This window comes from Phalaenopsis equestris, unplaced genomic scaffold, assembly GCF_001263595.1.
Source record: "Phalaenopsis equestris unplaced genomic scaffold, ASM126359v1 Scaffold000219, whole genome shotgun sequence".
NCBI classification, from domain to species: domain Eukaryota; kingdom Viridiplantae; phylum Streptophyta; class Magnoliopsida; order Asparagales; family Orchidaceae; genus Phalaenopsis; species Phalaenopsis equestris.
Window position 1 is genome coordinate 502,694 of NW_018164661.1, and position 15,734 is coordinate 518,427.

Below are 15,734 nucleotides of genomic sequence, written 5' to 3' on the forward strand. Positions count from 1 at the left end.
TGATGATATCCCAATTGAAGTGTGGAAATATTTGGGAGATTTGGGAGTTTCTTGGCTTACTAAACTCTTTAATATTATTTTAAAAACTAAAAATATGCCTGAGGAGTGGAGGAAGAGTATTTTGGTTCCCCTGTTTACGAATAAAGGGAATGCGCAAGAGTGTGCAAATTATAGATGAAATAAGTTGATGTGTCGTACTTTAAAATTATAGAAGGGGTAGTTGAACATAGAGTAAGACGTGTTACAAAGATTTCTCATAATCAATTTGGATTTATGCCGGGCAGGTCTACTATGGAAGCTATACATTTATTGAGAGGTTTGATGGAGAAGTTTAGAGATAATAAAGAGAATCTACATTTGATTTTTATTGATTTAGAGAAAAGCTTACGATAAGGTTTCAAGAGATATCCTTTGGAGAGTTCTTGAGAAGAAAGGTGTTGATATGACTTATATTCAAGTCATTAAAGATATGTATACTAGAGCTGTTACTAGTGTTCAAACTAAAGGAGGATTGACCAAATATTTTCCTATTTCTGTTGGATTACATCAGGGATCGACTTTATGCCCTTATCTTTTTGCTTTAGTTATGGATGGTCTTCCTCGACATTTACTGGAGGATGTACCTTTGTGTATGCTTTTTGTTGATGATATCTTTCTCGTGGATAAAACGAGAGAAAAAGCCCAGGAAAAACTTGAAATATTGAGGTCTACATTGGAGTCTAAAGGCCTTCATTTAAGTAAAACTAAAACTGAATACATGGAATGTAATTTTAGCAGTAGTAGCTCTAGTGACAGAAGTGTGACTTTGGGTGATCAAATTATTAAAAGGTGTGAACGATTTAGATATATTGAGTCCGTTGTTCAAAACGATGGTGATATAGATGGGGATGTTAATAGTAGAATTCAAGTTGGTTTGTTGAAGTGGAGGAATGCTTCGGGCCTTTTGTGTGATAGAAAAGTACCGCTTAGACTTAAAGGAAAATTTTATAAGACAGTGGTGAGACTTGCAATGCTTTATGGCGCCGAATGTTGGCCTTTAAAAGAGAAGCATAATAATAATTTAAGTGTTGCCGAGGTGAGAATGATTAGGTGGATGAGTGGTTTTACACAGAGACAAAATGCGAAATGAATATATCCGTGATAGGGATGGTGTAGCTCCTGTGACAAACAAAATTAGAGAAAGTCGTCTTAGATGGTTTGGTCACATTAAACGTTGACCATCTGATGATCCGATTAGGAGAGTAGATGTTTTAGATTTGACTTGTGTTAAGAATGGTAGAGGTAGACCTAGGAAGACTTGGGCTTATTGTATAAAAAATGATCTTAATATACTATAACTAAATGAAAATATGACACTAAATAGGACGCAATGGAGAAAAAGGATTCATGTAGCCGACCCCACGTAGTCGGATTAAGGCTTTGTTGTTGTTGTTTTTGTTGTTGTTTGAGAAATATTGGATGGTTTGATCTATGCTTTAATAGTTAATGAGTTTAACAATGCAATGCTTGCATTTGTGGCTTTATCCAATGAAGCATTGATTGTTTTTAATGTTATTTTTCTTAAAGAGATTCCTAATGAGTTATCACTTCTTTGGGGCATGCTATATGCTGTTGACTTAGTTGTTATATCAGCATTGCCTAATTTGCCTTTTTTTATATAAGATGAAGTCCACAAAACATTGTTGAACTTCAGATGCTGATGAGTTTCTTAAAAAGAGTCTTGTATGGAAAAAAAATAAGTTATTGTCTTGTACCATGAAGATAATAAACTGTGTATTAAGGCCCTTTTATTGGAAAATTAGTAGTATCTATTTTGTTGGCATTTTAATCTATTGCAAGATACATGATGTTCATTTGGTGCCATGTTTTGAGAGTATTTGAGGTTTTGCAATTAGAGAAGTTGTATATATATTTTTGTGACTTGAGATTTATTGTGTGTCAAGATGGTTTGTCTCTTGATTTTGATAATGTTAAAGTGATCAAGGATTTTACATGATTACTCTTTAAAGATGATTCATCTAAAGGTTCACTACTATCATAGTTTCAATTAGTAATTGTGTAAGGAGAGGATCATTGAATTCTTTTATGTATGTTTTTTAAATCAGTGCTTTATTTCTAAAGGCAAGCTTTTAACTTTTAATTTATGTCGTTTATTGTGTTCAGATGGCTTTATTCATAATAATGTCTTATGTGTGGATTTATATACAAGGATCATATTCATTTCTGAATCAACCAAAGATGTTCATTTAGGTTTATATATGTGATACAATGGTCAGGTCACTTAAGTTGTAAAATGTAATATTTAATTTAATTGCTTGCTTAAGGGAGCTTTCCTATATTGTTTAACTTGTCTAGGTCGCCACTAGGCTTTGCATTGACCATTGAATGCTACCAACCTTTGACCATTGATCACTATTGGTGGGGTTGCAATTGGTAGCTTTAATTGTAAGCAGTGTTGGTTTTGCTAGCCATAATAGCCCATTGACCATTAGTGGGTTGTTGTTAGTCGCAATCATTTGAAATGGAGTGCTGGTGGTGGGGTCATTTGAATCATCTAGTGTAAGATCAAGATTCATGCTCTCCCAAATAGTTTCTTAACTTATGCCAACTTATCTATCGAACCATACAAACAATTTAATTGTCATTTAGATTTATCCCCTTTATTTGTCTCACTTTTCTTATCCTCATTTAACAACTTAAGCCATTCATAAATGGAAACTAAGCAATCTCATGTATTTTCTTATTATCCTTTTAGCATTCATAAACGCACATTTCCACGAATCACATTTGCACATGTTTGATAGTTATGTTTGGAATTACTGACATTCGCTCCAATTCTAAGTTAATTTCGACTAGGGGATGGCGCTCTATCCTTGAAGTAACTTCAATTTTACTTGAAATCAATTCTATGTATGAGAATATAAACATTTATGTGTCTACTCTTTATTATCTATACACACATATTCATAGCTAAAGAAACATATATACATAGTTACATGCATATATGCGATTAGTTGAAATTTAGAAAAGATTTTGAAATTGATATGTTTAGCTTAAAATTAAGGTCATTGTTTTTTTATACTTGAATTTTGAATTCAAAGGTTTAACTTCATGGTTGGTCTAACTCACTTAAGGTGTGCTTATATTGACTGTGGTTATATGAAATCTTTGTTTAAATGTTGCTGTAGAAAATCTGCTATTTAAAAGTTGGTGTTTTAGAAACAGTTAGTTTGTATGAAAAATTAAATTTTGAAAGTACTGTATGTAAATAAAATGTCTGAAATAACTCTCATTTCAGTAGTAAATTATTTTCAAAATAAACTTCAAAATAAATTTCATAATAAATTTAATGAGCATAAAATTATTTATAATATGATTACATCATTAATTATTTATGTTAATTTCAAAATAAATTTAATGGGCATAAAATTATTTTTAACTATGAATTGTAACTACTCAAATTTTATACTTAATCAGTTTAACTTTATATGCCTCATGAAGCATAATATTTGTCAATTATCTCACATTATTATTTAATTAAAGAGAGGGAGGCAGCGCATGCTCTCTCAAAATTAATTTAACTTTATATGCCTCTCCAAGCCATCGGTAAAGGCCTCATGGAGCAAATTATTTTTAAGATAAATTATTACATCTGCTCAGCCTTTAAAATTGGAGAAGGGAGGCGAGTTTTAATATGAATAAAATATGAATAAATAATGATTGTTAGTTAAACAGTACATCTATTGTTTATTATCCAAGCTGTTTAGCCTTTGGCAACAAAATTAATTATCCCAGCTGCGAATTTTAACAATTAATTTATCTCATCATAATTATCTTTTATCTGAGTGCCTCGGCCTTTCTTGCTCGCATGGATAAAACCAGAACGGTACCCGGGACATGGGTTGCCAGCCGCGGTCGCGAGGGAGAGGAATAATCGACCGTGGGTTATAACGCGATGCACGGAAGCACGAATCAAACACGCCATCAAAAAATTTAGTTTTGAACACCGCTCGAAAAGATGAAACAAACAGACCCTTAATCTTGACTCAATATTAACCATGCATTTATACTTCCTCCAGCTTTGATATAGCTTGAACTAAATGGAAAGCACTACTTCTATTTCCTTTTAAATTTTTCCATTTGTCTTAGTTCTATTATGGATGGAAGATTCATATATTCATATTTCAGGGCGCGTAGTTGTGAGGCATACTTGTTATGTCTTACATAATCAGAAATACAGAATCCTTAGCATCTTTGGAAAATTATTTTGCAATTCTTAACTATGTTTCTTTAGTTGCTTTCTAGGAAACAATACATTGAGATTGGTAACTTCTTGACATTAGTGTTATATGTTGTTTTTTTGTTTTGTGTTTATATATTAAGCTAGCATATTGGATATGAGCCATTCTGGTTTTTGATTAGTTTAGAGAGTGTTGTAAGCTTTAAAGAAATAATTTGTGAAATGGGACTAGGGTTGTAAATGAACCAACACATTTGATGAACATCACAAACTCGGTTCGATTAATACTTGATTATGTTTGTCCAAATTAGTAAATAAACAAGTTTGAACAATTTTTTAAAACTCGAAGGTTAAATGAACCAAATTTGAACATGGTCTAACTCATTTATTAATAATATTCATGAACAAATTCTTTTGTTGTTCAATAAATAGCTTCATAACTACTCTTTATTTATATAGTATATTATTTAAATAAAATTTGATTAACTAAAATTTATTTAATTATAAATTTAATGGAACATATTATAATCTAATATCAATAAACATATAAATTTGATTTAATTTATTATTACTTTTTTTATTATAATAAACTAGTTAGTACTTATTTATGTTATTTGATTGCAAGAAAGATTACTTATAACTTATATATAATTATATTTGCTTGGTATAAATTAGTTGGAAGCTAATTTGAAGTTTATTTAATTGCTTATTTATTTAGATTTGTTAAATCATTTGTTAATAATTTCATTTTAAAAATTAACTATTCATTCAATTTTTTAGCTTTTTTACTAAGTTTATATGAAGAATCAAATGCAAATTTAATTTTATTTTCTTATAAATTAAATCAAGTGCTCATTCAAATTATTAACTTGTTCATTTAATCCAAATAAATCAAGTACAAGTCAAGTATGATCATTAAAACATTTAAGCAAGCCAAGAATGAACATATATGTGAAAGCTTGGCTCAAGCTCGAACTCAACAACAAAAACAACAGACATTTATCCCACTAAGTGGGGTCGGCTACATGAATCCTTTTTCTCTATTGCGTCCTATTGAGTATTATTTTCATTTGATTCTAATAAATTAAAATCATTTTTTATACGATATGCCTAAGTCTTTCTTGGTCTACCTCTACCTTTCTTAACATAAGTCAAATCTAAAACATCTGCAATCTTAATTGGATCCTCAGATGAACGACGTTTAATGTGATCAAAATCAAACCATCTAAGACGACTCTCTATAATTTTGTTCGCCACTGGAGCTAACACCAACCCTATCACGGATATATTCACTTCGCATTTTGTCTGTGTAAAGCCATTCATCCTTCTAAGTATTCTCTTCTCGACAACACTTAACTTAGTTTTATGCTTCTCTTTTAAAGGCCAACATTTTGCGCCATAGGGCATTGCAGGTCTCACCTTCTTATAAAATATTCCTTTCAGTGTAGCGGTACTTTTCTATCACATAATAGGCTCGATGCATTCCTCCACTTCAGCCAACCAACTTGAATTCTGTATTACAGTCACTTTGAACAATAAACCCGAGATATCTAAAACTTTCACACCTGCCGATTCTCAATCCTCAGATGTGAAAAGTGGAGGGCTGCGTTAAATAGTCGACAACCTGTGTAAAATTTGTCAAAAAATCATGACATGAATCCTTTTTTGATTAAGCACGAACTGAACTGAACATGAAAAACTTATGTTTCAACCAAGCCAAGTCCAATACATGATATACTTGACTTGACTTGGCTCGGGTTGATTATAGCCCTAAATGGGACCATTCAAAGTGAGGCAACCTGGTGCATATTATTTATGAATGAAAATTATGATGGGTGTGTTCTTTTAAAGTAAATAAGGAGCTGACACGAAGGGCAATTTTGAGAGGATAAGGTGCTTTTGATTAACATAAACATTGATAATATACTATTTAAATGAATTTGTAATGATATAATGATTCAGTATCACTCAAAAACAATGTGTTTTAAGTAGACTAATACACTCGAGAAGATAATCACAATTGAACTTGATTAGAGTTCATTGATGATTAAAACATGTTTAAATGATGCTTTTAAAACTTGACTCATAAATGACCAACTTTGTATAAATTCTTTTTAGTATCAATAACATCCTCATTCATCAACAAGCTCATTGAAGGCTTGATAGTAAGTAATTTTAATCCTGAATAACATAATCATATAAAGCTTGATAATATCCTCATTTAATGATTGATGAAATGCTTGTTTAAGATGAAATTTATACTTGGTTAAAACCTTATTTTACTTTTAGATTTTAGTGAAGGAAAATATGATATGGAATTAAATATTACTTAAAATTTGAACCAGTTTGAATCATTTTTGGCTAACTAAAAAAATCTCTTCTCTATGAATATCTAACAAATTACCTAAATTTTGATTTCATCATTCAAATTTTGCTTGACCACCTTTCGAAAAAAAATCTTTCATGGCTTCTGTTGTTTGCCTCTTGACTCGGGCAACCTTGGCTTAGTATTTAACTAGGTTTGGTATAGCTTTCCTCCTATTACTTCGCTTGCAACTACCCACGAGTTTATATTTTGGGCTTGTGTTGGTAGCCTTGATCTTTTTCTATATCTTCTTCCTTTATAAGCTGTAGGAACTATCCTTTGCAGGTAGACCTCCAACCTCATAGATAGTAACTAATTTAGGTTTTTTTGGTTCCTATTTCTCTCAAGATATGTTTTCTTAAACACATATGCTATATTTTTAAAACATCAATGTACACATTCCTAAATATGCTGCAGATACAGAAATGTGAACATATTTAATAGTCAATCACATATTTTAATGGTCAAGTGCATACAACAACAACAAAGATAACAACAAAACCTTTATCCCGTTAAGTGGGGTCGGCTACATGAATTCTTTTTCTCCACTGCTTCCTATTTAGTGTCATATTTTCATTAGTTATAATAAATTAAGATCATTTTTATACAATATGCCCAAGTCTTCCAGGGTCTACATCTGCTTTTCTTAACATAAGTCGAGTCTAAAAGATCTACTCTTCTAATTGGATCATCAAATGATCAACTTTTAATGTGACCAAACTATCTTAAGATGACTCTCTAATTTTGTCCGCATTGGAGCTTCACCAACCTATCACAGATATATTCATTTCGCATTTTTTCTCTAAGTGTAAAGCCACTCATCCACCTAATCATTCTCATCCCGACAACACTTAACTTATTTTTATGCTTCCCTTTTAAAGGGCATCATTCAACGCCATAGAGCATTGCAGGTCTCACCACCATCTTCTAAAATTTTCCTTTCATTCTATAAGTGGTTCTTTTCTATCACAAAATAGGCCCGAAGCATTCCTCCACTTCAACCAACCCACTTGAATTCAACTAGTAACATCCCCATCAATATCACAATTACTTCGAACAATAGACTTGAATTATCTAACGTATTCACACTTTTTAATAATTTGATCACCCATAGTTCCATCTTTTTTACTAGAGCTACTACTACTAAAATTACATTTTATGTATTCAGTTTTATTTCTACTCAAACGAAGGCTTTTAGACTCCAAGGTAGACCTCTATAATTCAAGTTTTTCCTGAGCTTTTTCTCTTATCTTATCCACGAGAAGGATATCTTCAACTAAAAACATACAATAAGCTACATCCTCCTGTAAGTGTCGAGTAAGACCATCCATAACTAAAGCAAAACGATATGAGCTTAAAGCCGATCTCTGATGTAAACCAACATAAATCTACAACAACGACAAAGCCTTAATCCCATCAGGTCTCACCACCATCTTCTAAAATTTTCCTTTCATTCTATAAGAGGTTAAGTGGTTCTTTTCTATCACAAAATAGGCCCGAAGCATTCCTCCACTTCAACCAACCCACTTGAATTCAACTAGTAACATCCCCATCAATATCACAATTACTTCGAACAATAGACTTGAATTATCTAACGTATTCACACTTTTTAATAATTTGATCACCCATAGTTCCATCTTTTTTACTAGAGCTACTACTACTAAAATTACATTTTATGTATTCAGTTTTATTTCTACTCAAACGAAGGCTTTTAGACTCCAAGGTAGACCTCTATAATTCAAGTTTTTCCTGAGCTTTTTCTCTTATCTTATCCACGAGAAGGATATCTTCAACTAAAAACATACAATAAGCTACATCCTCCTGTAAGTGTCGAGTAAGACCATCCATAACTAAAGCAAAACGATATGAGCTTAAAGCCGATCTCTGATGTAAACCAACATAAATCTACAACAACGACAAAGCCTTAATCCCATTACGTGGTGTCGGCTACATGAATCCTTTTTCTCCATTGCATTCTTTTTATTGTCATATTTTCATTTAGTTCTAATAAATTAAGATCATTTTTTATACAATAAGCCCAAGTCTTCCTAGTTCTACCCTGCCTTTCTTAACATAATTCAAATCTAAAATATCTACTCTTCTAATCAGATCATCAGATGGTCGACATTTAATGTAACAAAACCATCTAAGATGACTCTCACTAATTTTGTTCGTCACTTAAGCTACACGAACCCTATTACAGATATATTTATTTCGCATTTTGTCTCTAAGTGTAAAACCACTTATCCACCTAATCATTCTCATCTCGACAACACTTAACTTGGTATTATGCTTCTCTTTTAAAAACCAACATTCAACACCATAGAGCATTGCAGGTCTCACCACCCACTTATAAAATTTTCCTTTCAGTCTAAGCGGTACTTTTCTATCACACAAAAGGCCCAAGGCATTCCTCCACTTCAACCAATCAACTTGAATTCTACTATTAACATCCTCATCTATATCACCATCGCTTTGAACAACAGACCTAAGATATCTAAATCGTTCACACCTTTTAATAACTAAAATTACATTTCATGCATTCAGTTTTAGTTCTACTCAAATGAAGGCCTTTAGACTCCACTGTAGACCTCCATAATTCAAGTTTTTTCTGGGTTTTATCTACTAGAAGCATACACCAAGAAAATATTTTATCAATCCTCCTTCTGTTCGAACACAAGTAATAGCTCTTGTAAACTTATCTTTAATGACTTGAATATAATTCATATCAACACCTTTCTTCTCAAGAACTCCCCAAAGGATATCTCTTGGAACCTTATCGTGAGTTTTTTCTAAATCAATAAAAATCTTATTTAAATCCTCCTTATTATCTCTCAACTCCTGCATGAAACCTCTCAATACATGTATAGCTTCCATAGTATACCTGCCCGACATAAATCCAAATTGATTATGACAAATCTTTGTAATATGTCTTAACCTATCTCCCATAATTTTAAAGCATGACACATCAACTTAATTCCTCTATAATTTGCATACTCTTGCGCATTCTTTTTATTCTTAAAAATGCGGACCAAAATACTCTTCCTCCGCTCCTCAAGAATCTTTTTAGTTTTTAAAATAATATTAAAGAGTTTAGTAAGCCAAGAAACTTTCAAATCTCGTAAAAATTTCCACACTTCAATTGGGATATCATTATGTCCTACAGACTTTTCACCCTTGATTTTCTTTAAAGCCTCCTCAACTTCTTTTTTGCTAATGCAATGGTAAAAATGAAACATTTTATTATTAATAACGATATTAAAATCACTAAGGCTGATCGTATTTTCCAAAACTTCATTAAAAAGTTTATCAAAATAACTCACCCACCTATTTTGAATATCTTTTCCTAAGAAAAACAATTTCTGATTTTCATCTTTAATATTCAGAAAAACAATTTCTGATTTTCATCTTTAATACACTTTACTTGAGTTAAATCTTTATTTTTCTTTTCTCTTTGATCGACTAATTTATACATATTTTATTCACCATTCTTAGTACCCAATATATTATAAAGATCACTGAAAACAGAATTTTTAGCGTCACAGATTGTTCTCTTAGATTTCCTATGGGCCGTTTAATATTTTTTCCAGTCCTCTAAGTTTTTACATTTAAACCATTTTTTATGACATAACTTCTTATATTTTATCTTTCCTTGCACATTATTATTCCACCACATACTATTTTTATTTATAGAAATTTTTTCTTTTGATTCTCCAAGTATAATTTTTACCACTTATTTAATAGTGTTTATTACTTTACCTCACAAAGAATTTGCTTCTTTATGAACATCCCAAAATTTTAAATCTTGATTTTTATTCATAAAAATAATTTTATTTGTGTCTTTTAAGTACCCCATATAATTCTACGATGATGATTCCCAGTATTCTTTATTTTACAAATCTTTATCTTAAAATCTAGAACTAATAATCGATGTTCAGTACTTAAATCCTCACTTGGAATGACCTTACAATCTTTACATTCTCGTCAATCTCTTATTCTCATAGGAAAATAATCAATTTGTGTTTTATTAGATCCATTTTTATAAGTAATTATATGCTCATTTCTTTTCATGAATAAAGTATTAGCAGTAACAAAAACATACGCTCAAACAAAATCTAATATAGTTTTACCTTCTTCATTAATCACTCCAAAATCGTAGCCATGATGAATATTTCTAAAATCTTCTACCACTCTACCGACATATTCATTTAAATATCCTCCAATAAAGATTGTTTCTTCAAGAGATATCATTTGTATCAAGTCTACAAAGTCATTTCAAAATTTATCGTTAGAAACTATATCTAAACCTACTTGAGGTGCATAAGCACTTATAATATTAAAAATGATAGTATCAACAATAATCTTCTATTACTCTACCCTAAAGTCAAGTGCAAACAAGAAAAGTTATTTTTTTTTCAGATATTGTTTAAGCTAATGGAGAGATGTTTCAAATTGTTAATTTTCATTGTAGATTTTACTTGTTTATAAATCAGTAATAAAGGAGAAAAATCTTTTTGGTGCTCTTTTAGGCATATATGGTTGTTTATAAGCTCATGTAAGGCATCCCTCATCGATTCAAGATGCTATTTGAGCTTTTATAGGTTATTGTTTTCATGAATGAAGGTTGCATGCTTATGCTTCAAGTGTTTGTTCAAATATCCTACATGTTTGTCATTTAAAGTGTCTTTTTAAGAGCATTCTCAATTAATGTCTTATTACTAAGCGTTGTAATCTTGATATTACTAGTTTTTTTAGCCATAGGGTGAGTTATTCTTGTTAATGATATGAGACTGAACACCATCATATTTGCTTGAACTGAGCTGGAGCAGTGTTCTACCAATTGTGATTGAATTCTAACCATGCATAGCCCTGCTTGGCTGTTCTAGTTTGCTGCCTTATATCTCAGTATGGAAATTTTAAGTATTTTGGATTAATTACAATAAACAGAGAGAGAGAGGAGGCCAAAATTTTTTATTGAACTTTATTAGTAAAATGAGGAGCGACTTGAGCATATTATTTGGCGAGAGTATTCTGCAGATTTATAATATATTTTTTATAAAATTTAAGCTAGATTCATTATGAATGTGAGTATGGGGCAACCAAGCAGCTATTGACAACTGAGTTAGATATGATAAAAATGGGAATATTATGGTGGATGCATCGTAGGTTGTGCGAGGATAGAGCTAGAAAGGATAATAATAAAATTTTGTGAGCATGTGTGGTATATGGAGAAAGAGCACAAGAAACATTATACACTATATTACATCTAGTATGTGGAATTAATGTGATAGTATTATGACCAAAACGGGTTAGATCGAAAGTGGCATGACTAGAGGTTTTACAAAGGGATTTTGAATTTGAATAAAGGTAAAATATACATGGCACATTAATCAAGCATATTTTCTAACATTCACCTCAAAAAAAAAAGTACTATCAAATCTGTGTATTTGCTTTTAACAATTGAATTATGGCAAAATATCCCAAAGAAAAACAATTACAAGAATGAGCACCTTATATTGTCATCAATAAAAATGATTGGATTAATATTTAAAAAGCTAATCCCTTGGTGGGACCGTGGGATGATGAAGATGAGGATGGTGATTTTAATTTTCTTGTAGCAATATAATCAATCAATTATGCACATGTGCCTGTAATGGTTAATAGAATTTGGAGTAGGGAGTGTTTTGAATTTGGATGTTCTCTACATCTTGTTTTGCTGGATGCTGATGTCAGCTGGGAGGATTGCCCTCTCTAAAGTAATTCCATTTATATTTATATATGTTTATGGCTTTTTAAACTGGCACTATTACCTGCCAATAGTTTTGTTTAATTTTATTACTACTTTCTTATAATGGCATAGAATGACTTGAAGGTTGGATAACGTTAGATGTTGGTGAATCTATAAATCCGCTGTAATTCACCATTTATTGTTGCTGTGTTTCTTGTTGGTCTACATGCTTGTTGTTTGATCATCTTTTTTTCCTTTTGTTGTCATAAATCTGGATAATTATATAAATCCTACGTTGGTATGCTAATAAGTTAAGTGGAATATTGAGCATCCACCATGCCGATTCATTCCATATGTCTGATTCGATGAATTTCTCACATTTATATTCACAAATTCATGCAGATATAGTTGTGAACAAGAAAATGTCGAATAATTTTGAGCAGGCTAGGAAGGAATTTACTGAATTTCAGGAGAAGGTGAAGAGGTCCGTGCTCCTTTCCAATCTTTCTCCTGAGGTTACAGCAGCTGTGTTAAAAATGGCTCTTGAACAATTTGGGAATGTTGTCAATGTAGAGTTCATTCCAAACTTGACAATCCCTTATGACATGCCGCAATGTGCTTTGGTAGAAATGGAGGACTCTGAGAAGGCAATTAAAGTTGTCAAAACAATGAAGGACTTCCCTTTCATGATTTCAGGGATGCCTCGTCCTGTCAGTGCTTATGCTGCAAAAGCTGAGATGTTTTCTGATCGCCCAGCTCAGCCTGGTAGGAAGATAAACTTCCGCTGGGTTGACAAGTCTAGTCCTGACTTTGAGGTCGGTGAGAGGCTTAAGAGGTTATGCAGTAGGCATGGCAAAGAATCTCTAGCGCTGGTTCAGGTTGGTTTTTTAAAAAAATTGATGATATAAAAATAAAGTAGATATTAGTATTTATTTTCATTGAGCACTTTTTGATAAACAATTCCTTGCGTTCAATTACAATTTTGGACAGTATATGTTTGGCCTTTGCTAGTTCTAGACAATTGAATCAATTAATCCTAAATACAAACCATCTTGGAAGGATATGTGAGTCCACATAATTTCCTTTGGTTGCAGCTCCAACTGGAAGAAGAAGAGAAGCTTGGGAAGCAGCAGGAGGATATGGTAACGTCCAACTACAAAAAGCATGAGATGATAGAACTATTATTGCTTGATGGCATTGCGGCAAAGTTAGCACATCGTTATGGGATTGATTTATCTGAGGAGTTAATATAACACATCGCTGTGAAAGGCATACAAACTGTAAAGTTGCAGCTCAAGGTTGTAAATATGCCACCTTGACGAGGATATTTAGTTCTATGTTTTGGCTGTGAAACTTAATGTTTCTATTACTTGGAGGCAGTCTTATAGGTATTTCTGTTGATTTTGGGCTCTTTTACTTGTAGTTTTGTTATGAACAACGTAGCAGAAATTTAATGAGATATTTCTACCAGTTGTCTTTATTGATGCTAATTTATGTAGGAGCTGAACAACTTCCAAAGTAACGTGATGAAGTTTTCTGCTACATTGGAGCGCTCAGAATTATTTCTGTGGAGTCATTTATATGCCTTTAAATAGCTATTATTGATTGAAATTTGTTTGGCGTAACCTGCATAAATTGTTTACCTGAAATCTTTCCGTTTATAAGAAGCATAAAATGACCAATTTTAGCAGGGATATGCATGTGAGTCTAGCTTGAAAAACTGCCTTATAAGAAGCATAAAATGACCAATTTTAGCAGGGACATGTGAGTCTAGCTTGAAAAACTGCGCTTTTCCTTCTCCGACTTTTAAGTTGTCAATTCCAACTTGTTGAGCTCGACCTGTAGCATATTTGCTGCTTTAATTCATTGTTGTGCTGTTCAATGGATTTTAAATGTTTTCCCTGCTCTTTTTTCCAGCATTATTATTATAAATTCAAAATCTACTAATACTAGTACTAGTGTTCATAATCTGTGCAATTTTTTGGGGAGCCATGTATATGCTGGACGTTTTTTATTGCTGCATAACGTCCAAATTGTTGTCGATTTAATTTATTTTTTTTATCAAAAAAAAAAAATCTTTGTATATATCCCTTTTAGCCGCACTATCTAGTTATTCTATTGCTTTCAAAGGAGAAGCTGATGCCCTTCACTTTTTTAGTCGCATAATGTCGTCATCATCAACCAACCTAAATCAATGGAGAACTCATGTAAAATGAAAATAACTTCCAAAATTTCCAGCATAATAATATTAATTTTATTCCTCCCATAAACTTCTTGATTACTCTCTCCTTACCCAATCAAAATGAATCTTCCTCATGTGATGCTCACATGCTGAGTTTCCACTATATTCCAACCGCCTAAAAGACCAAAATTTAAATAATTTTATTGCTTTATAGTTTATTGCATAAGCAGCCTGTTCATATTCCATTGTCAAGTGGTGGTTAGGAGCAGGAGAAAGCTTCCAGCTTTAAAGCTTAAAATAAATTGGGGGGGGGAGCAGAAGCAGCAAATGAAAACCAAGTCAGCAACCCACTAAACGCCATTGTTGGATGACGTGGACGATGAATGATGCGCCGGTGACCAGATGCAACTTTTCGCAGGCCGATTATTCTTAATTGAAACAACCCAGATTTCATTTGTAGTCATCAAACCTTCTTCTTCAGCTGTCCAGCTGTAAATGGCAGTTTGACACATTTTTTCTTCTTTTTTAGAATAAATTATTTCATGAAGACGTTTTGGCACACGAAAATTAAATAGTAAGTGACGAAAATGCTCTTAAGTTTAATGAAATAAGTTGACATTTTCAGGAGTGTGATAGGGAGGCTGATTCGTTGAGATTTGAGAGAGAGATCTGCACATACTAGTTCTAATTCAAATTCAGGAAGATTTGCATACATACATACCATTTAATTCTTATGTCTTTGCATATATAACCCCATCATGAAGACGTTTTGGCACACGAAAATTAAATAGTAAGTGATGAAAATGCTCTTAAGTTTGATGAAATAAGTTGACATTTTCAGGAGTGTGATGGGGAGGCTGATTCGTTGAGATTTGAGAGAGAGGTCTGCACATACTAGTTCTAATTCAAATTCAGTAAGATTTGCATACATACATATCATTTAATTCTTATGTCTTTGCATATCTAACCCCCTAACTTTAATTTTTACATATATACTTCAATTTGAAAGTTAAAATACTGGTATTTATTATATGATATGAAAGATTTGGGCCACATAAATGTATATGGTAAACTTTAGGTGTTAAGCTATGTAAATATATAGGAATTGTCTTGTTGGTATGTAAATGCCCATATAATATAGGGCATTAGGTGTATTTGTATTCTTACATACTTGCAAACTCACTTTGAGATTGGATCTGAAACTTGCTTGCTCTGAACC

The 15,734-nt window shown here is 32.1% G+C and overlaps 1 protein-coding gene across 1 annotated transcript in view; it reads left to right on the forward strand.

Annotated features, from left to right (window-relative positions):
• The window catches only part of LOC110023152, an 18,576-nt gene extending 4,897 nt beyond the window's left edge, over positions 1-13,679 (forward strand). Inside the window, exons 2-3 of the mRNA XM_020722423.1 lie at positions 12,736-13,211; positions 13,428-13,679. Coding sequence (XP_020578082.1) covers positions 12,756-13,211; positions 13,428-13,586 — 615 coding nt within the window. The 5' untranslated portion in view covers positions 12,736-12,755 and the 3' untranslated portion in view covers positions 13,587-13,679. The remainder of the gene's footprint in view (positions 1-12,735; positions 13,212-13,427) is intronic.
• The last annotated feature ends 2,055 nt before the right edge of the window (positions 13,680-15,734 follow it).